Source organism: Symphalangus syndactylus, chromosome 12 (genome assembly GCF_028878055.3).
Source record: "Symphalangus syndactylus isolate Jambi chromosome 12, NHGRI_mSymSyn1-v2.1_pri, whole genome shotgun sequence".
NCBI classification, from domain to species: domain Eukaryota; kingdom Metazoa; phylum Chordata; class Mammalia; order Primates; family Hylobatidae; genus Symphalangus; species Symphalangus syndactylus.
The window spans coordinates 45,393,834-45,413,508 of NC_072441.2; the positions used below are offsets into that span (position 1 = coordinate 45,393,834).

The following is a 19,675-nucleotide window of genomic DNA, read 5'->3' on the forward strand; positions in this document are numbered from 1 at the left end:
TGAGCAGGTTCACTTAGCCCTCCACTAAGCCCTCTGTAAAATGGTGGAAATGACGTCTTCCTCCTGGTATTACCGTGGGGTTAAGTGGGGTGCATGTGAAGACCCCTGAAATGGCTTCTGCACGTAGCATCCTCTCAGACGTCCATGTCCACCTTTCCTGCCTCTGTCTCTCACACACTTTAAGGCAGCCCGGATCCAAACAAGAGTTGGGATCAAGTGTTCACTAACCCACTCTTCCCTGTCTTGTCTATGAGGAGGTGACAGCTGCTGTAGAATTTAACAGAAAGCAGCTGGATGCTGAAGACCTTAAACGCAGTGTTCACACAATCAGCCGGCTATAACAAGGACCCATTCACAAGAGTTATTTCCTAGCAACTTATGGGGGATCCAAATATACTCAACTGAAAATAACGATTTTAAAAAAAAGGTCTGGCCAAGTGCGGTGGCTCATGCCTGTAATCCCAGCACTTTGAGAGACCAAGGGAGGAGGATCTCTTAACCAGCAGTTCAAAACCAGCCTGGGCAACATAGCAAGACCTGTGTCTACAAAAAAATGTAAAAATTAGCCAGGTGTGATGGCATATGCCTGTAGTCCCAGCTTCTTGGGAGACTGAGGCAGAAGAATCACTTGAGCCCTGGAGGTTGAGGCTGCAGTGAGCATTGATTGCACCACTGCACTCCAGCCTGGGCGACAGAGCGAGACCCTGTCGAAGGAAGGAAGGAAGGGAGGAAGGAAGGAAGGGAGGGAGGGAGGAAAAGAATGAAAGAACGAAAGAATGAGAAAGGAAGAGAAGGTTTTTTTTTTGTTTTTTTTTTAAAGGCTTTCAAAACTGGGTTTCTGGATATTTCTATCCCTCTGCAATGCAAGGAAATTTAAATAGGCAATCTCTTATCAAGACCATACACTTCTTTTCTCCAAGTTTGTCCTTGTAATAGTCATTTGTACCAAATATATTTGAATACTTTTCCTTTGCTATCGTCCAAAATGTAACCTATGTCTCAGCACCACAAACTGACACAGGCTTCAAATGTTTGCAGAACACAGGTAAGAGGAAGCCACCTGCTGACCCATTCTGCCAGCTCTTCCACTCCATCAGTCATCACCTCCTTCCCACACCCTCGGCTTCTCACCTCCACTTACTTTTTTTGACTTCTGTGCGTGGGTGTCTTCTAAATCCCACACAACAACCTTCTCCTCTTTCCCCATGCTCCTCCCTATTTTTCACTTGGCCATAACCAGGCCTGCTTCCCCAGGAGGAAAAAAGAAGGGAGGGAATATGGGGGGGCGGTGGAGAAGCCTGGGGCCAAATGACCCCTCAGGTCCTTGCCAGCTCCAACATTCTGTAATTCTGTGATTCCTTGCCCTAACCACCTGGTTTCAGAAAAGAAAACAATTGCCTATCATAAATCAGTCATTAACTGAAGCCACATAACATTTACCTTCCCCCACTTTAATGTAAATGTTTCTTGCTATCTTGAGTTCGGTGAATGAAGTAACTGCTCCATACTCTTTTCGGGCCCAATTTAACAGATGTTCATTTCCATGGGGGAAGTTCCTTTCTTTTGTTTCTGCTGTCAAGGAGAAGTTTGCTGATGAAAACTGGACCACAGAACCCTCAGACACCTAGAGGAAAGAGAATTGCATATTTAACATGGTGCAGTCACTGGAGCTGAATCATAATTAGGGAAAGCACTTCTCAAATCGAAGTGCTTGTAAATCGAACCTCTTCCCTTTGTCATACAGACAGATCGGCGTTTTTAAACAGCGGATTCAAGAAATAATCTCAAGCCTAGTCCTCCCAGACAATGGCAAAACTACCCTCTGAACTCTGAAAGAACCTTGTGATGACGGACTGCATTGCACATTGAGTAATCATAAGAATTATCACTGCTATTTCCAAGAAATCTAAATTGAAGACCAATCTTACAACGAATGTATTTCAAGTCAAGTGGGAAGCCTTGATGAACGTTCTCGTGGGCTTATAAAAAGCTTCAGGATCAAGACAAGTGATCCCAAAGTCCTGCTAGCAACTGATCACGACTTTCAGGTCTTCCACAGCTGCAGCATCTGCCGACAGTCATCACAATAGGGACGCAGCGAGAGTCCTCTTGGTTTATGTTCACCTCAGCACTGAGATAAAAATGGCAAAGGTTGCCAGCCTTTCTATCACATTGCTCTATTTCATAGCAGTGAGATGTTTGTAACAGTTTATTGTGTAAGACCCCCAAATTCTCATAGATAATGAAGTCAAAAGGCTGTTAAACTGATGTAATAAAACTTTCAGGATGACTTATGCAATTACCTCATTCTTGCTGAATGTATTTAGACCACTGCTGAGCTAGCATATCATGATATATGTGTAATTAACATATCCAAAGGAGGAAAATCATCTTGTTGCTGTGCTATAATCAAATTTAGTTGCTGGTGAAAATAAGCATGCCATTTTTGTTGGCTAGCATTGATAAAATAACGGATTTTTTCAATGTCAGAGCGAAACCTCAAAATGTGGGCAAGAAGGCTCACAAATTCCCAAGTCATAGAACTATAAATGTCTTGTATTAAATTTCACGTGAACCATTTATTCATAACGAAAAGCATGCAGTTTCTGAAGTAAGACTAAGAAGCAAGTCGAGGGCAGGGATTTTGTTAATGGTTCTATCACAGCAGCATTTTTAACACACACAAAATTATATTTATCCAGCTACTGTGCTAGGCATTAATATTTTCTATACAATTATATAAACGTATCTTCTAAAAATGCTGGCAAAAAAAAAGTACTTCACTTAATTGATTCCATGACCTACTAATGTTGCCAGCTGAAAACTAGAATCACCTGAAGAGTTTCTAGATATCCTGATGCCCGGGCCACACAGATGGTACAGAGCTACATGTTCCACACTGGTTTTGTTTATAACTGGCATCAGGACATTCAGAAATGATCATGACTACACTTGACAGCACTGATAGGTAGTAAGTGTGCAGTCAGTGGTAGCTGTGGAGAACTACACAGGGCTCTGTGGAAGCCCTGAATTAATCACTAATAAACTGGGTGCAAACCAAAGCTATTCACAACAGCTACCACTGACTGCACACTTACTACGTATCAGTGCTGTCAAGTGTAGTCACGATCATTTCTGAATGTCCTGATGCCAGTTATAAACAAAACCAGAGTGGAACATGTAGCTTTAACCTTGTTTTGACGTCACCTGAATAAGAAAAAAATCCTAGGTCATTTTCCTGCCAAAAAATAACCACGCCCACCTAAGTGTAACTTCTCTGAGGCTTAGCTACTCATCAACACTGAACTTCCAACAATGTTTATCTAATTTTTTGACTTTTGCACTGTAGTAAAATCTTCTTTTCACTTGTACTAAAAAGGCATTTTTATCAAGGCTGTCACCAAAACCCACAACAGTCCAGAGGCCTTTGTCCCACTGCCAGCACAGTTCTGAATGTTTAGACGAGAAACTCTGGATGTTCTGCTTCTTGTTTCTCATTCATGTTGTGGCCATAAACTACAGCAACTGGGCTTTAAATACATTATATATAGAGTACATTTTTCAGAGTGGAAAGTGGGATGTCACACTGGTGCATTCCAGAGGCAAGAAAGCAAACAGCACAAATACAGAAGAGATCAACGGCAACTCCGAATTGTGTCCTGAAGTAATTAAAGAGCGATGCCGTGATGAAGCTGGTGATGGGGCTGATTCGTGGAGGAGGAACAACTCCCTCTGCTCCCTCCAGGCATCGTCCTCCTCACGGGCCAGCAGCAATAAGCTTCATACACTCAGGGCTGAGGAATTTGGAACTGGAGTTAACTGCCACTCCTCAGGCACATTCCAGTAAGAAGAAAGCAAAGCTGCAGTGAGGTGTCCCCGACTGCAGGTCAGTGGAAATTTTCAGCTTCAGCAAGGAGTGAGCTAGCATTCTCCTCCTGACTGCCAGCTCTCCTGACCCTGACAAGGCTAGAGCTGAGTTTTAGAAGGTGTTGTTCTAGAAGGTATTGTTCAGATGTTATTTCCATCTGATCTGCGGAACTGTGAGGCAGGCTACCATGACCTCTACAGCAGAAAAGCAGAAACCTCAGAGTCTAGTGGCCTACCCAAGGCCAGAGAGTCAGCACCAGGCCCAGACCAGAACTTAAGACTTCTGACTCCTGGTCACGGCTGGCCTCTGCTTGCACCCTTCCAGAAAGAAGACCTCACTAGCTCCCAAGACAGCAGATTTCTGTTCTCTTAGATTCACTTTTTATACACTAGTCTGAGCCATGCCTACCAGAACAAAGAATTCCTTCATCTTTCTTCCATGAGACAAGACTTGAAGTATTTAAAGGTGTCACCTGACCTCAATCACGTTTGCTTTTTCAGGACAACACCCCCAGCTTCTTCAACACTGCCCCAGACACCCTGGTTGTCAGAGCGTCAACAGGATAGTCTCTGAAAGATGGTGTCGGGACAAGATTCAAGGTCTCCAGGTATGGTCTGAGAAGCATACTGTGATGGTTCATTTTATGTGTCAACTTGACTGGGCCACAGGTGCCCAGATATTTGGCCAAACATTATTCTGGGTATTTTGGTGAGGATGCATTTGGATGAGATTTAAATGTTAGTACATTGAGTAGGGCAGATTTCTCTCCCTGACGTGTATGGGCTCATCCAATCAGTTGAAGGCCTGAATAGAACAAAAAGCTGACCCTCTCACAGGTAAGAATTCTATCTGATGGCTTTCAAACTGGAACATCAGCTCTTCCCGGTGCTACAGCGGCCTGCAGGCCTTCGAACTGGAACTGGGGCATTGGCTCTGCAGATTTTGGACTTGTTAGTCTCCATAATTGCATGAGACAATTCCTATAATAAATCTCTTTATATATGTGAACACTGCATGAAGCATCCGCATTAGCTTTGGCATCAGCTGAACCCTGCTATGATCTCATATTTACTAATTGATATGGTTTGCATATTTATCCCCACCTAAATCTCATGTTGAATGGTAACCCCCAACGTTTCACATGGGGCCCGGTGGGAGGTGTTTGGATCATGGGGGCAGATCCCTCATGAATGGCTTGGGCCATCCCCTTGGTAATAAGTGAACTCTCGTTTTGAGTTCATGTGAGATCTGATCATTTAAAAGTGTGTGGCACCTCCCCAGACACACATTCTCTCTCTTGCTCCTGCTTTTGCCATGTGTAAGTAAGTGCCTGCACCTGCTTCATCTTCCTCCATAAGTAAAAGCATCCTGAGGTCTCCCCAGAAGCAGATGTTGGTGCTATGCTTCCTGTACAGCTTGCAGAACCATGAGCCAATTAAACCTCTTTTCTTATAAATTGCCCAGTCTCAAGTATTTCTTTTTAGCAATGCAAGAACAGCCTAATACACTAATCTGTGCTTTAAACATACAGCCAACAAAGATTTATGGAGTGCCTGCCTACTCCATTGTTCTCCATGCTGGAGACACAGTGGAGAACATGACAGACAAAATCCCCTGCCCTTATGGAGATTAAAGTCTAATAAGACAGCCAGAGGAGCAAAATAAAGTCACTGAGAAGTTAAAGACCTAAAGGAGACGAAAGAACAAACCACACAAACATCAGGGCAAGGAGCATTCACAATTGAGACGCAGCAAGTGTAAGGTCTGACATGGTGAAGGAAGACCAAGGAGGTCAGTGTGGCTGGACACAGGACTGAGGGGAGGTTGGTAGGACACAGATCCCAGAGGAGACCAGTAGGCCCCACAGGACCTTGTAGACCGTTGTAAGGACTATTGAAACATCTACCAAATGTTTTCACAGGATGGCTCTGGCTGCTATGTCGAGTCTAAGGGGAGACAAAAAGCAAGAGATCATTAGTAGACTTCCAGAATAATTCAGATGAGAAACAGTGGTCACTCACACCAAGAAGGATGGTAGGGATGATGATGGTACCTAACCCCCCAGGTCTTTTCACCAGTTTGAGGCTTTTCTATCCTATCCTCACACCCATAATTCTCACAAAATAAATGCAAAGTCTTGTTATTCTTTAGACGCATATTTCAAGTCTGAAGAGACCATGGAAAAATCCTAATTTTATAGCTATAAATAACTAAATTTTATAGCACACCTTCTGCACTTTCATCTAAATCCCTGAGAAGTTGACCAAGACAAGGCTGAAGTCTGTGACTCATACGTACACTCCCACACTAACCAGAGCACATTAGCAGTCCTTGCTGGGGTTCCAGGTTGTTCAACCAACTACGAAGGGACCTCACAGAACCTTCCTCATCTTTGCAAGGGCATCATGCTACAACCTGCCAAGAACCCTGCTGTATTAGTCCATTCTCACACTGCTATAAAAAAATACCTGGGACTGGGTAATTTACAAAGAAAAGAGGTTTAATTGGCTCATGGTTCCACAGGCTGTACAGGAAGCATGGCTAGGGAGGCCTCAGGAAACTTACAATCATGGTGGAAGGTGAAGAGGAAGCAGGCATGACTTATATGGCAGGAGCAGGAGGAAGAGAGGGAGTGGGTAGGTGCTACATACTTTTAAATAACTAGATCTCGCAGTAACTCACTTACTATCACGAGAACAGCACAAAAGAGGATATCCTCCCACTCCCATGATCTAATCACCTCCTACTACCAGGCCCCACCTCCAACATTGGGGATTACAATTTATTTTATTTTATTTCTTCTTTTTTGAGATGGAGTCTTGCTCTTGTCACCCAGACTGAAGTGTAATGGCGCCATCTTGGCTCACTGCAACCTCCACCTCCCAGGTTCAAGAGATTATCCTGCCTCAGCCTCCCAAGTAGCTGGGATTACAGGCGTGTGCCACCATATCTGGCTAATTTTTGTATTATTAGTAAAGACAGGGTTTCACCATGTTGGTGAGGCTGGCCTCAAACTCCTGACCTCAGGTGATCCACCAACCTCAGGTGATCCACCCACCTTGGCCTCCCAAAGTGCTGGGATTACAGGCGTAAGCCACCACACCCAGCTGGGATTACAATTTTTTTTTTTTTTTTTAGATAGAGTCTCACTCTGTTGCCCAGGCTGGAGTGCAATCGCATGATCTTGACTCACTGCAACGTCCTCCTCACGGGTTCAATTGATTCTCCTGCCTCAGACTCCTGAATAGCTGGGATTACAGTTGTCCACCACCAGGCCTGGCTAATTTTTATATTTTTAGTAGAGACAGGGTTTCACCAGGTTGTCCAGGCTGGTCTCGAACTCCTGACCTCAGGTGATCCACCTGCCTCAGCTTTCCAAAGTGCTAGGATTACAGGCTGAGCCACCATGCCTGGCCACAGGATTACTATTTAACATGAGATTTGGGCAGGGACACAGACCCAAATCATATCATCTGCTGAAATGAAGACAAGATATTTCCAGGTCATTCCTCTAGTCTACCAGTCCATGCTCCAGAATAATTTTGTCTAATATGAGAAAGGGTTGCAATCATCATTGCAAGGAAAATAACTGCAAGAGTGTATAGGAGAAAAACAATCTATTTTGCTCTATGCTCACACCACTCTCAATAGTTTACTTCTGACATCGGACATCTGGGTGTTTTTCCCACACCAACCAATTCTCCAACTCAGAACACCAACTGATGCTGTGTATTTCGATATAATTCTGATACCATCTACCTGGAGATAGGTCAGACCGCACAGATTAAGGGCTCAGTCGCACAAGACTGCCCCTCTTCAGATGCTTCTGATAGTGGGGCTATAAATCATAGGTTCCCATGACCCTGAGGTTCAATTATTTTCTACAATGGCTCACGGAACTCAAGGAAATACTTTTAAGTTTATTTATTTATGATAAAGGATACAACTCAGGAACAGCAGCCAGATGGAAGACATGCATAGGGCAAGGTATGGGGAAGGGGTGAGGAGCTTCTGTGCCCTCTCAGAGAGCGCCACTCCCCCACACCCCGGCACCTCCACATGCTCACCAACCAGCAGCTCTCCAAACCCTACCCCACAGATCAGGGATTTCTAGGGAGCCTTCATTCCACAGGCATGACTGATAAAACCGTTGGCTATAGATGATTAAGTCAATCTCCAGCCCTTCTCCCCTCCTTCAGAGGGGTGGGTGGAAAGTTCCAACCTCTAATCACATGGTTGGTTCCCTTGGCAACCAGCCCCCATCCAGAGGCTATCCAGGAGCCCCAGCCACCAGTCATCTCACTAGCATACAGAAAGGTACTTAGCACTTCAGAGATTATGAGGGCTGGAGGAGCTGTGTGCCAGAGACTATTTATTCTATGCCCCATCTTCCACCTTATCCCTGGAGGCTTGCCACAACACTGTCCCATTTTGGGTCCTTATAATCTCAACCAAACTGTTGCAGTAACTTCCTACCCTCCCAGCTGCTATTCCTGTTCCTTCTACCCCTCTTCCACACTGTCACCTGGGTAATCCTTGTAAAAAGTAAACACATGATAAAGCGGAATGGCACCTAAGCATCTTTTTTTTTTTTTTTTTTTTTGAGATGGAGTCTTGCTCTGTCGCCCAGGCTGGAGTGCAGTGGCGCAATCTCGGCTCACTGCAAGCTCCGCCTCCCGGGTTCACGCCATTCTCCTGCCTCAGCCTCTTCGTGTAGCTGGGACTACAGGCGCCCGCCACCACGCCCGGCTAATTTTTTGTATTTTTAGTAGAGACAGGGTTTCACCGTGGTCTCGATCTCCTGACCTCGTGATCCGCCCGCCTCGGCCTCCCAAAGTGCTGGGATTACAAGCGTGAGCCACCGCGCCCGGCCCACCTAAGCATCTTAACATGGTGCATGACTGAAGTGCTTCTGCCCACCCTCATCTCACGCCACCCTCCCACATACCCAAGAACTACTCACAGTTGTAGAACACGTCATGCTGCCACACACTCCTGGGTCTTTTTACACCCTGCACCCTGCCTGAACCCCTCTATCCTACCTTGCTCCCATGGCAAACCGTTCTGTGTCCTCCCAGGAGTATCACCTGCCACCCTCATTTGACAAAGCAATGCCTCGAGGGCCAAGAAAAAACCTTGTTCATTCTGAATCCCTTGGGCCTGGCATAGTGCTGGGCATGAAGCAAGGACCCAATAATTGCTTGTTGAATGAAAGCTCAATATTGTTACCTATAGGAAAGGATACACCATAATTTATTCATTCCCATTACCCAAACTCATTGCTTCCCTTACTGCCCAGGAAATGAGGTTTTGGCCAAGCTTTAAAGCTAATGATTTGATTTTTCACCTAATAACTCCACCTAAAAACCAATTATTAAAGCATATTTAGTAATTCCATGTCTTCCCCACAACCCAATGAACTTTCCTCCTGCTTGCTAATTAAAACCCAATCCTCTAACATTCCCTGACATGACAAATGTCTTCCCGTGGGAATGAACAGAGCACTGGGCTCCAAGGGTCCCAATTCCTAGTAAAGGTTTGTTGAAGGGGAACTGTGAAGCACTTTACAGTCTAACAAATCCTGGGATGCTGAGATGCAGCCTGGACTCTCCTGAATGCTCTTCCCTACTTGAACCATGCACAACATTTGTATTTGAAATTCAGGTTATGCTACTAGACTTTTTTAAAGAGCAGAACATTACTCTATCTGCCAATTGCTGGGAGTTTTATTACAAGAACTTACAGCTAGGCAACCACAGCCAAGTTTATTATTTTTTCTGGATCAGGTTCAACAACCTCATCCAAAAGTACATGAAAAAAGCCAAAGAGGCAACCAGCCCTTTGTTTCCACACCTGTCTTTAAGCTTTAACCCTTAAAGTCCTCAGCAGAACCACGGAAGCCTCAAGGTTGATCTCCCAAGCCTGAGTGAAGTACACAAGTCCCAGCTAATGGGCACAGACACCACTTTCCTGGCACTGAGGTTCTTTGCTTTAGCACTTAGCATATCAGCTGACTCACCGCCTGGCAGGTTGCATTGTAGCCTCTCTCTGGGCCTCCCTGACGTTGGTTTAGTCTTCAGTGGTGAGGACAGGAGCTTGCTGTGGATAGTGCCACACTGCCCTATCCCCAACCTCCTGCCTCCTTGACCCCTACCCCAAAAAGAATGCTCCCAGATGAAGTCTTGAGGAAACTTCAGGCCACCCTAGATCAAAAGTGGATATTAAGTCTCATCTTAAGTTTCACCTCAACCTCCTTCAAGTCTATTCAACTGTTACCTTCTCAATGGGCCCATTTAAATTTACAACCCCACCACCCAGCCCCACTCTAGGAATTCTGATTCTCCCAAACCCACTTTACATTTTATTTCTACAGTACTTGTCATCTTCTAAAATGCCATATAATATGCTTATTGCCCAACTCCTTCCACTAGAAAGTTCCTTCAGAGGCTGGGATGTTAGTGTGCATTGTCCATGGGTATATCCCAAGTGTTGGGTACAAAAAAGATACTTGTTAAGTGTTTGTTTGATAAATAAAATAAATCTTGATGTCCAATTAACTGGCAGTGCCTGCCTAAGGTTCTGTGCCGAGAAGGATTCTGAGGTCATATTCAGGAGCAGTGGAGAAATGGGAACAAGTGCCATGAGCAACCATGTGTCTGCCAGGGGGTTAGTGAAGGCATCATTGCTCTACAGCTGTGTTATCCAATGTAGTGTCCACTGGTCACATGGCACCATCAAGTACCTGAACCTGAAATGTTGCTAGTTAAATTGACCTGTGTTATAAATGTAAAATGCATACCACTTAGCACAAGAAAAAAAGTGAACTATCTCATTAATTTTTATTGACTGATTACATGTTTAAGTGATATTATTTTGGATCTACTGGGTTAAACAAAGTATCATTAATATTAATTTTACTTACTTTTTTTTTTTTTTAGACGGAGTTTCGCTCATCACCCAGGCTGGAGTGCAGTGGCGCGATCTCAGCTCACTGCAATCTCTGCCTCCCGGGTTCGAGCGATTCTCCTGCCTCAGCCTCCTGAGTAGCTGGGATTACAGGCACCTGCCACCACACCTGGCTAATTATTTGTATTTTTAGTAGAGATGGGGTTTCACCATGTTGGGCAGGCTGGTCCCGAACTCCTGACCTCAGGTGATCTGCCCACCTCGGCCTCCCAAAGTGCTGGGATTACAGGCATGAGGAACCATGCCCAGCCTTCTTTTACTTTTTAAATGCACCAATAGAAGGCTTAAAATTACATATATTGTTCGCATTATATTTCTACTGGACAGTGCTTCTCTAGAACCTCCTCCAATATGACCCTAAGAAAGGAACGTGCTTATGAACTGATCATGTCCATCCAACCATCTGCTTCTTGGTCTGGTCTCAACATAAATCAATGTCAAGAAAACATCTCAAGCCCAATGCTTCCCAAAGTGTGATCCTCAGACAGACGTACGTTAAAATGCAGACTCTAGGGTGGTGGGAGGTGGGAACATAGGAAACTACATTATAATCCTCCCTCTACCACTCATGATTCTGATGCATACTTGAGGAACATTGTTCTAGGCCACAGATATGAATATTATTTAAACTCCAATAATCTTTATAAAGCTCGAATGAGATTGTTTAAAGAACAAGCAAGAATCTCTCCTCTGCACTGATGATAAAAAGCCAAGAGGGAGGCTGGGCGCGGTGGCTCACGCCTGTAATCCCAGCACTTTGGGAGGCCGAGGCGGGCGGATCACGAGGTCAGGAGATCGAGACCATCCTGGCTAACACAGTGAAACCCCGTCTCTACTAAAAATACAAAAAATTAGCTGGGCGAGGTGGCAGGTGCCTGTAGTCCCAGCTACTCGGGAGGCTGAGGCAGGAGAATGGCGTGAACCCTGAGGGGTGTAGCCTGCAGTGAGCCGAAATCGCGCCACTGCACTCTAGCCTGGGCGACAGCGAGACTCCGTCTCAAAAAAAAAAAAAAAAAAAAAAAAAAGCCAAGAGGGAGAGTGTAAAGCCAAGTCATGGATGGAGTTATCTCCTTGCACATCTCAGAAGGAAGAAATGGGCCTTGTGAAATAAGAGAAACATAGCTCCCCAATGATAATGAAAAAGCCTATTGAGATCTCAGAGGAAATCTGTTCCAGGAACCTCAAACACACGCGTACACACACACACACACACACATCCCCTACAACTCAGCTGTGGTCCATTTGGAACTTGAGTTATCAGCTGGGTGAGTGCCTGCTATTCAGGTTACAGGCCCTTGGGGCTGCTCTAACTCACACATCCAACTACACACATGTCCGTGACTTTGGCATTGGTGGAAGATCAACACTTACACAGTGAAAATAGACCCCTCTCCCTCTTCTGTCCTGCCCTACTCCCAGCTTTCAGTATTCCTCTTCCCTTTTCTTGACTCCTGCACAAACAAATCTCTTTTTGGAGTTGCCTGCTTAGGAAAATAGAGCAAAACAAGGAAAACAGAGAAAGCAAAGAAAAACATACGGATATTTCAGAAACACCTGCCATGTCAAGAACTTGCTGGCTCAATTCCAGGGGGAAAAGACACACGGTAAAGGAGAATAGGTAGTCCTCAAGAATCTCAGTTTAGGTTTAAGTGGGATCTACAGATTGGCCCTAGAACTCATCACAGCCCCCACACAGAAAGGCATTACAAAGATTATGCTTTTATGTATTTTGGACACACAAAGTCCAGCAAAAACAAACATACTGGAACAGTATTGAAATATTTACCTTCCAAATGAAGACTGAACCCTGCATTCTAAAAGAGGAAAAATCACACGTTCTCCCTACCCAATTCCTGGGAGGACCCCACTTGCCTATTTCCTCTGAAGCCATGTGATGTGAAATGCAATCTGAAACTTGTTTTCTATTAACATATATCATGACTCAGTGCCTTTTAAAAAAGCTTCGTTTCACAGAAATAATAACTTCCATGCCTGTGAACCTAGGTTCATAATTTGCAAAGCTACATATTCATGAGCCATGTGATGATGGTATCTGCCAATCATGCATTCATGAAACACAAATCCATGCAGCCATTTAAAAATTCTTGGGTGATTTTATTTAATACCCCAAACCAGATTACTTTCTTCCAATAAAATGACTTAAAACATATGTGACTATTACTTTTTCTCAAAACATTCATGATCATCCTGTTCTTAATTTTTGCAGAAATATAAAAAAACCTAAACGATTGAAACCGCCCCATGTTCTTAACACCCTGCATGTTTACACACGTCCAAGAGGAAAGCTCTGAGATGCTGCCCTCCAAACACAAACATGCACAAACTTGAACACGAGCCAGTACAAAAGCAATAGTCTCATCTCCCATGGAAACGTTATCAGAACAACAGTACATGTGAGTGTGTATATATACAAAGAGAAGCAGAAGATGTCATTCCATCTGAAAAACAAAGTCCCCACAAGTTACCAAACTGATGAAGCACAAGCTGCTTTCTAATATAGTTTTCCAAAGTAGGGTCCCAGGCCACACAGGAATCCTGTCCAACTTCACAAAAAATTCTTCAGACTCTTAACTTTACCCTTCCTCATCTGCCAGTGTTAGCCTGATGGAAGAGCTTACCCCCAAATTCAACGTGCATTTCAATCTAAATGATGTTTTTCAGGAAAAAAAATAAAATGTTGGTATCATTACTATTACTTGCCATATTCCTTTATCTAAGTTTGTCCTCCAAATGTGCTCCTGGAGAACCCCGCAGGAGGGAAGACTCTCTTTTTTTTTCTTCTAAGTTACATCCAATCTGCCAAGTCAAGTTCAAGAGCAAAAACTGACTTTTATAAATGCCTGGCTTCAAATATGTTCCTAGAATTCTTAGAGTTTTTCTTCATCAAGGCTGATAATCTCCATTCCATTTTACAGAGAAGGAAATCGAAGCTCAGCCCAAGGCACACAGCTGGCAGACAACAGGGTTGACAACAGAACCAAAGACGTGGTTTCTCACTCTAGAGCTCTTTCTATTCCATCGCTGTGGAAGAGTCAGCTACCAGGCTCAGAAATCAGTAGTGTAGGGTAGACACGCTCTTCCCTCAGCCTCATGTTAATAAAACACTAGGAAATATGACATTAATCACAAAAGCTCAGGCTGCACACTTCCTAAGTGCATGTCACATGGATTCTGAATCCTCATATCTGATAGTGGAAAAAACTGGGGCTCTGAGCAATTAGATAAAGTGCCAGATTACACACCTTTAGCAAGAAATGAGTGCAGATTCCAACTGTCTGCTGGACTCCAAAAATGATGCTCTTTCCACTGTGGGAAGGTGGACACTCTGCCTGGAAAGCTCATCTCCCGTTGGTGAGGGAACTGACTGGCTCACAGATCAGCAAACTTAGGGCAAGCTTTCTATCAAGGCTGGGTAGGCAAATACAGAGGAAAATTCTCCAGGCTTAGAGGAGAGTGAAACGGAAAAGCAGTGAGGCAAAGCAGGGGGCTCCCACCCTTCACCGCCGCTTGCAGAGATTCTCCTGGTGGGTTGTTTCCCTCTCTGTCCCCCCTTCCCCAGCAATCTCAGGAGCTGTGCTGGTCAGAGTGGAGGAGAACGGAATGGAAGGGACAGATAGAAATAGGAATGACTGTTAAAGAAACAAAATAATTACTTGGCTAGAAGTCAAGTTAGAGTAAACAACAACAAATTGCTCAAGGATCTTAAAAATTTCTGTGATGGTCAGTTTTATATGTCAATGTGTCTAGGCCATCTTCCCCAGCTATGCAATCAAACACTCATCTACACGTTGCTGTGAGGGTATTTTGTAGACACAATTAAACTCCATAATCAGGTGGCACTAAGGAAGGGAGATTGTATCAGATAATCTGGGTGGGCCTGATTCAATCCATTGAAAGCCATTAAGAGCACACCCAATGCTTCCCTGAGGAAGAAAAAATTCCACCTGTGGACAGCGGCTTCTGCTCATGCTGAGCTGCCCTTCCTGAAGGCCTCCCTATGGCCTTTGATTGCCCTGCCTGTCCCCACAATGGCATAAGCCAATTCTTTGTAATAAATCTCTTCATATATATCCCTGACTGATTCTGTTTCTCTAGGTAAATGCTGACTGATAGCTCCTGGGAATGGCTGATGCAAGCCCCAGGAGAAACAGAGCTGCATATTCTGGCCCAGGAACCACAGACCTAACAACAGTTTGGGAAAAAAAAGTTCTAAAGGGCATTTCCTCGGAGGGCAACAATGGAGGTGAGGCCTCTAGCCCAAAACAACTGTGGCTGGAGCCTCCTTTGAGCTTCCTAAAATTAGCTCTGAAGCAAAGGCAGAGCCCTCTTAAGCAGGCCACACCCATTTTCCAGTCTACATTGAAGTCTCTGAAGATGATCAAGGTGGTCTCCTAGGTCAAAGCAAAGAAGGTTGAACTGAACATATTTACCATCAATTAACAAATGGTCCCCACAGGGTTCAGGATAGATGCAGATATTAAGGCATCCTGGTGGAGCTGATCCAGAAATGCTCCATCTGGGACCCCAGAGGGAAAGTGCTCTTGGGAAAGGGGTCAAGAAACAGTTTTAAAATCCTTATCCAAGTGAAATACTGATATGATCTAGATGCCAGTACTGAAATAAGTCATGCACAACACACTTTGCTGAAACAAGAAGTTTGCTCACCTGATGCGATGCCCTGATGTGGCTCTACGGGTTCATTTCTGAAGCCCTGTTTTTGGGACAGTCACGAGTGGCTCCAGACTGGAGGCCAGAGTTAGAGATAAAATCATAATCATGCCCTAGAGTCAGCAGTGTGACTGTTCCCAATGAGGTTCCCATTTACCATTCTGGAAAGTATTATCATTATTATTATTGCTAACATTTACTGAGTACTTACTAAGTACCATCCCTAGGTTAGAGCCCCCACTTACTAGCTATGGGACCAGGTACGTGTTAACCTCTTTGTCTCAGTTTCCTCATCTTAAAACAAAGACAACAAAAGCACCTACTTCACAGGCTTATTATGAAGACTAAGGTCATACATGTGAGTACTCAGAAGAGTACCTCACACATGGCACACACTAGAAGTGCTTGTTAAACATACACATATGTGTGTATGTATCCTCACATCGGGCCATGAGATTTGTCTGACAGATGCTGAGGTTGACAGGCCACGAGTCATTCCTCACTATGGCAGGACCATAGCCTTCTTACACAAACTGCAAGAAAAGGATATAAAAACCCTGTTTTAATGGATTGGGGCAGGCTTGGCTCCAAACAGCAGCTCTGAACATCACCCTGCCGTCTGTATCACCCAGAACCAACAGAATCTCAAGAACAGGCTCTCCGTGATAAAGATGGAAAGGCCAGAGATCAAATGGACTGTGAGACTTTTGCTAGAGGTGGCAGATGGACGACCCCCTGACTTCCAGGTATACACCATGTCATTCACCACCTCAGTGGGACAAGGCAGAGGCAAACCAATGGTGAGTCCCTAGCACAGCAGCATTAAGGACCCACAGTTGCAACAAAGACCCTGGGCCATCTAAGGATAGAGTGTTCGGAGCCAAAGGCAAAAGCAGACCTTGAGAAAAGCAAATTCTATCCTAGACACAGAAATTAGAAGGCTAAAGGGACTCCTTCCTTGCCTGCAGAAATCAGAAGTAGCTTCCAAGCTAGAGTTAGATAATGTGGACTCAAAGTGCAAGAACCAATTCGCCTCAAATAAACCCAACAACCTGTGCCCAGGAAGGAGTTGGACCATCTGGAGTTGCTTTCTGAGATGGGGAGTGTGGGCCACCTGTGGAGAACCTTTACCAAGGGCATCATTGTCTATAATTTATGAGAGGAACAAGGCACAGCCACAGCCTTCAAGTCAGCCTCCCAGAGTCTCCTGGTAGACAGTTGGGGTTTTTTTTCCCCTCCTATTACATGGAAATAAAATATTCTGCAACCTCCCTTAACAAAACAGTCACTTTTTCTACCAAACAGCTCTCTGGAGGCTGGCCACCACGTCAACAAAGGGCACCGGAGATGTGACATTTGATACAATTGCCCAACACTTGGGAAGGGCAGATGCATCTGATTACCAGATTAGCCTTAGACAATAAAGCCTTAAAAGACGTCATGGGACTCCACACGAAGAAACACCAACCTTGCCTCCTCAGTGAAAGTGAGCTTATTTGACCTCAATTTGTTGAATGAAAGCAAAGCCTTCATAGGGCTGCGACCCATGCCTGCACACAGACATGACACAAGTCCAGCCAAAGCCAGGAAAAGTCTACACTTGCGTGAACCCTCCCGGACAGTATGTCTTCCTCAGGAAAAATACACCCAGGCAAATCTCCCAGGGGCCACAGGCCATTCACTCACTCACAACATTCACCAGCCTTAACCTAGCAAGTTAGAATAAATCCCAAGGAGTCTTTCAAAAACCCCTTCTGGACCAGGTTTACCAGTTGAAACTGGGCTCTTTCCAACGTTCTAATTGCCATAGTGACATTTAGGAAGAGCTCAATGGCCACAATAGGGCCAAAAACTCATTCCTAGGAAACAGGAATGAGTTGTTTGAACTAGGGTAGTTGACTGACCCTAGTTCATGAGAGGATCAAGACCCATATAATTAAGGCTTTTAAGGACAAGCCACAAAACCAACAGATGGGCAGACTCCGGAATAAAAATGCATGGTACACAACCACTTGGAATATCCCACAGGACACAATGAGTCATTCCACAAGAGACATTTAAAAAAAGAAGAAGAACCACCAGCAATCTTGAAACATTTAGTTATTTAATCTGCCTTCAAGAGAGAATTTATCTGGGGAAAGACCTCACTGCAAAACACAAACTGGTATATCCGGGTCCCTGGAATACAGGGGTAATGCTTCTGGCCGAGCCAAGAGCTGTGTTTGTGTCTGCAACCCTGACCCATCTGCCACATGCTGTTCTCCAGAGCCAACCTCATGCAGGAAACTGCCCTGATTGCATTCGGAAGAAGAGAATTCTCATTTTCTCCAATTTCTACTATTCTCATCTTCTCCAATTTTCACTATTATTTAGTGTAATAGTACTTAGCACACTAAACTGCAATTCCCAATTTTTCAACCAGCTCTCCCACATAATGGGAAGCTCCCTGAGGACAGGCAATTCACCCCAGTTTTCCCTAGATCCTCCACAGCTAGCACAGTTCACAGTCAGGCACTAAAAAATGTGTGTTGGATGAATGAACAAGTACATACAAACCATCATACCCGGTATGCTAATTCTGTGTTTTTTTCTAAACATGGGGGTGGGGGAACTGCCAAAGAAGGGAAAGAAGGAAATTAGCAAAGAAAAAAATTATTTCCAGATTTTTTAATGTAACACAATAGAATACAGAATTTTTTTTTTAAAAAAAGTTCCCTTCTCCACAAGCAAACTTGAATGTCTGAGTTATTCTTAGGGCATTTTTGGACAGACACTACAACCCTCAGTTACACATCACTTGGCTTCATGAAAAGGTAACAGCTGGACATGTGCGGTGGTATGGGCTGTGCATGTCCCTTCCTAGTGCTACACTGAGCACACATCTGGGGCTATTTAGCAACTGATTGGAAATTTAGCCTTCTGATTTCCAGTTAAATACTAGGCACAGGAAAACAAATAGCACTTGTTTTTCACTGAGTCTTGTCAGTAATCCAAACTCCAGTGCAGACCAGAGAACTGCCTGTGGTTTGGTGGCAGAGGCCCAAAATATTTGGACCTTTTTTTTTTTTTTTTAATGCCTCTAGTTTAAGCAAAAGGAATAAACTAGATGTTGGCAGCTCCAGCTTCTTCACCCATCCCTCTCCACTTCTTGAAAACACAAAACTGGTTTTAAATTTATTAATTTACATTTTACATTAGAATTAAGTTTTGATTTGTTTTAATCCAAAGCTAATAGCATAGAGTTTAGTTTCTGTCATTTATTGCAACTGCCCTGCCTTGATATTTACTTGGATTTGCTGAAGAGGCAATGCTCAATTTGCCAGTTTCTGTTCCAAATTAAATTGGGATATAATATCTAGCAGTCGTACTATCAAACAATCACAGAGTTTAAAAGCTGGGAGGAACTTTGGAGATGAGCTAGTACAATCCCCTCATTTTAGAAATGAGGAAACGAGGCCTGAGTAGTTAAGTGATTTTTTTCTCGATGATGTATAACTAGTTAGTGGCAGAGCCAAGACTAGTACTCAGGCCTCCTAACACCCAGGCCAGGGTGTTAACTGGAAACAAAAACCTGAATTACCTCCCAGTAGAGCTGCCGGATAAAGTACAGGACACCCACTTAAAGTTGAATTTCAGGTAAACAATGAATACTTTTTTAGTATATGTTATGTCCCAAATACCGCACGGGCACACTAACAAAATGATTTGTTATTTATCTGAAATTCAACTTTAATTGGGCATCCTCTATTTTTATATGCCAGCTCTGGCAATTGTACCTCAAAGACCAAAATCCCCTTCTATGCCCCATCCCCCACTCAAACATACACACATTCACATACATTTGCTCTCTGATTTTAATGATAAATGGCTAGAAAAAAATAGATTACAGCACAGTAATATTGAGAGTGAATGAGGTTGGAAGAAGCTGCTTATTTCTTGAAACTTCTAATCTTAGATACCCTTTTTTCCTCACGAGCATGCAAAGTGACTAAGCCTGACATAAGTAAGCTGGCCATGGCCTCTGGACTAGGTATTTTAGGTTATTAAAAGCCAGGCACTAGGGTCTCATCTTGAAAACGTCTGCTTGTCCTAGGGCTCCAAGTCTACAGACCTTGCAGGAGAGAATGCTCAAGTTTGGAATACAAATAAAGC

General features: G+C 44.0%; 1 protein-coding gene across 5 annotated transcripts in view; it reads right to left on the minus strand.

Annotated features, from left to right (window-relative positions):
- Positions 1-19,675, minus strand: part of TGFBR3 (transforming growth factor beta receptor 3) — a 210,694-nt gene that overhangs the window by 54,207 nt on the left and 136,812 nt on the right. For all 5 annotated transcript variants that reach the window (XM_063625478.1, XM_063625482.1, XM_063625483.1 and 2 more), the window contains one exon: positions 1,441-1,624. In XM_063625478.1, coding sequence (XP_063481548.1) covers positions 1,441-1,624 — 184 coding nt within the window. The remainder of the gene's footprint in view (positions 1-1,440; positions 1,625-19,675) is intronic.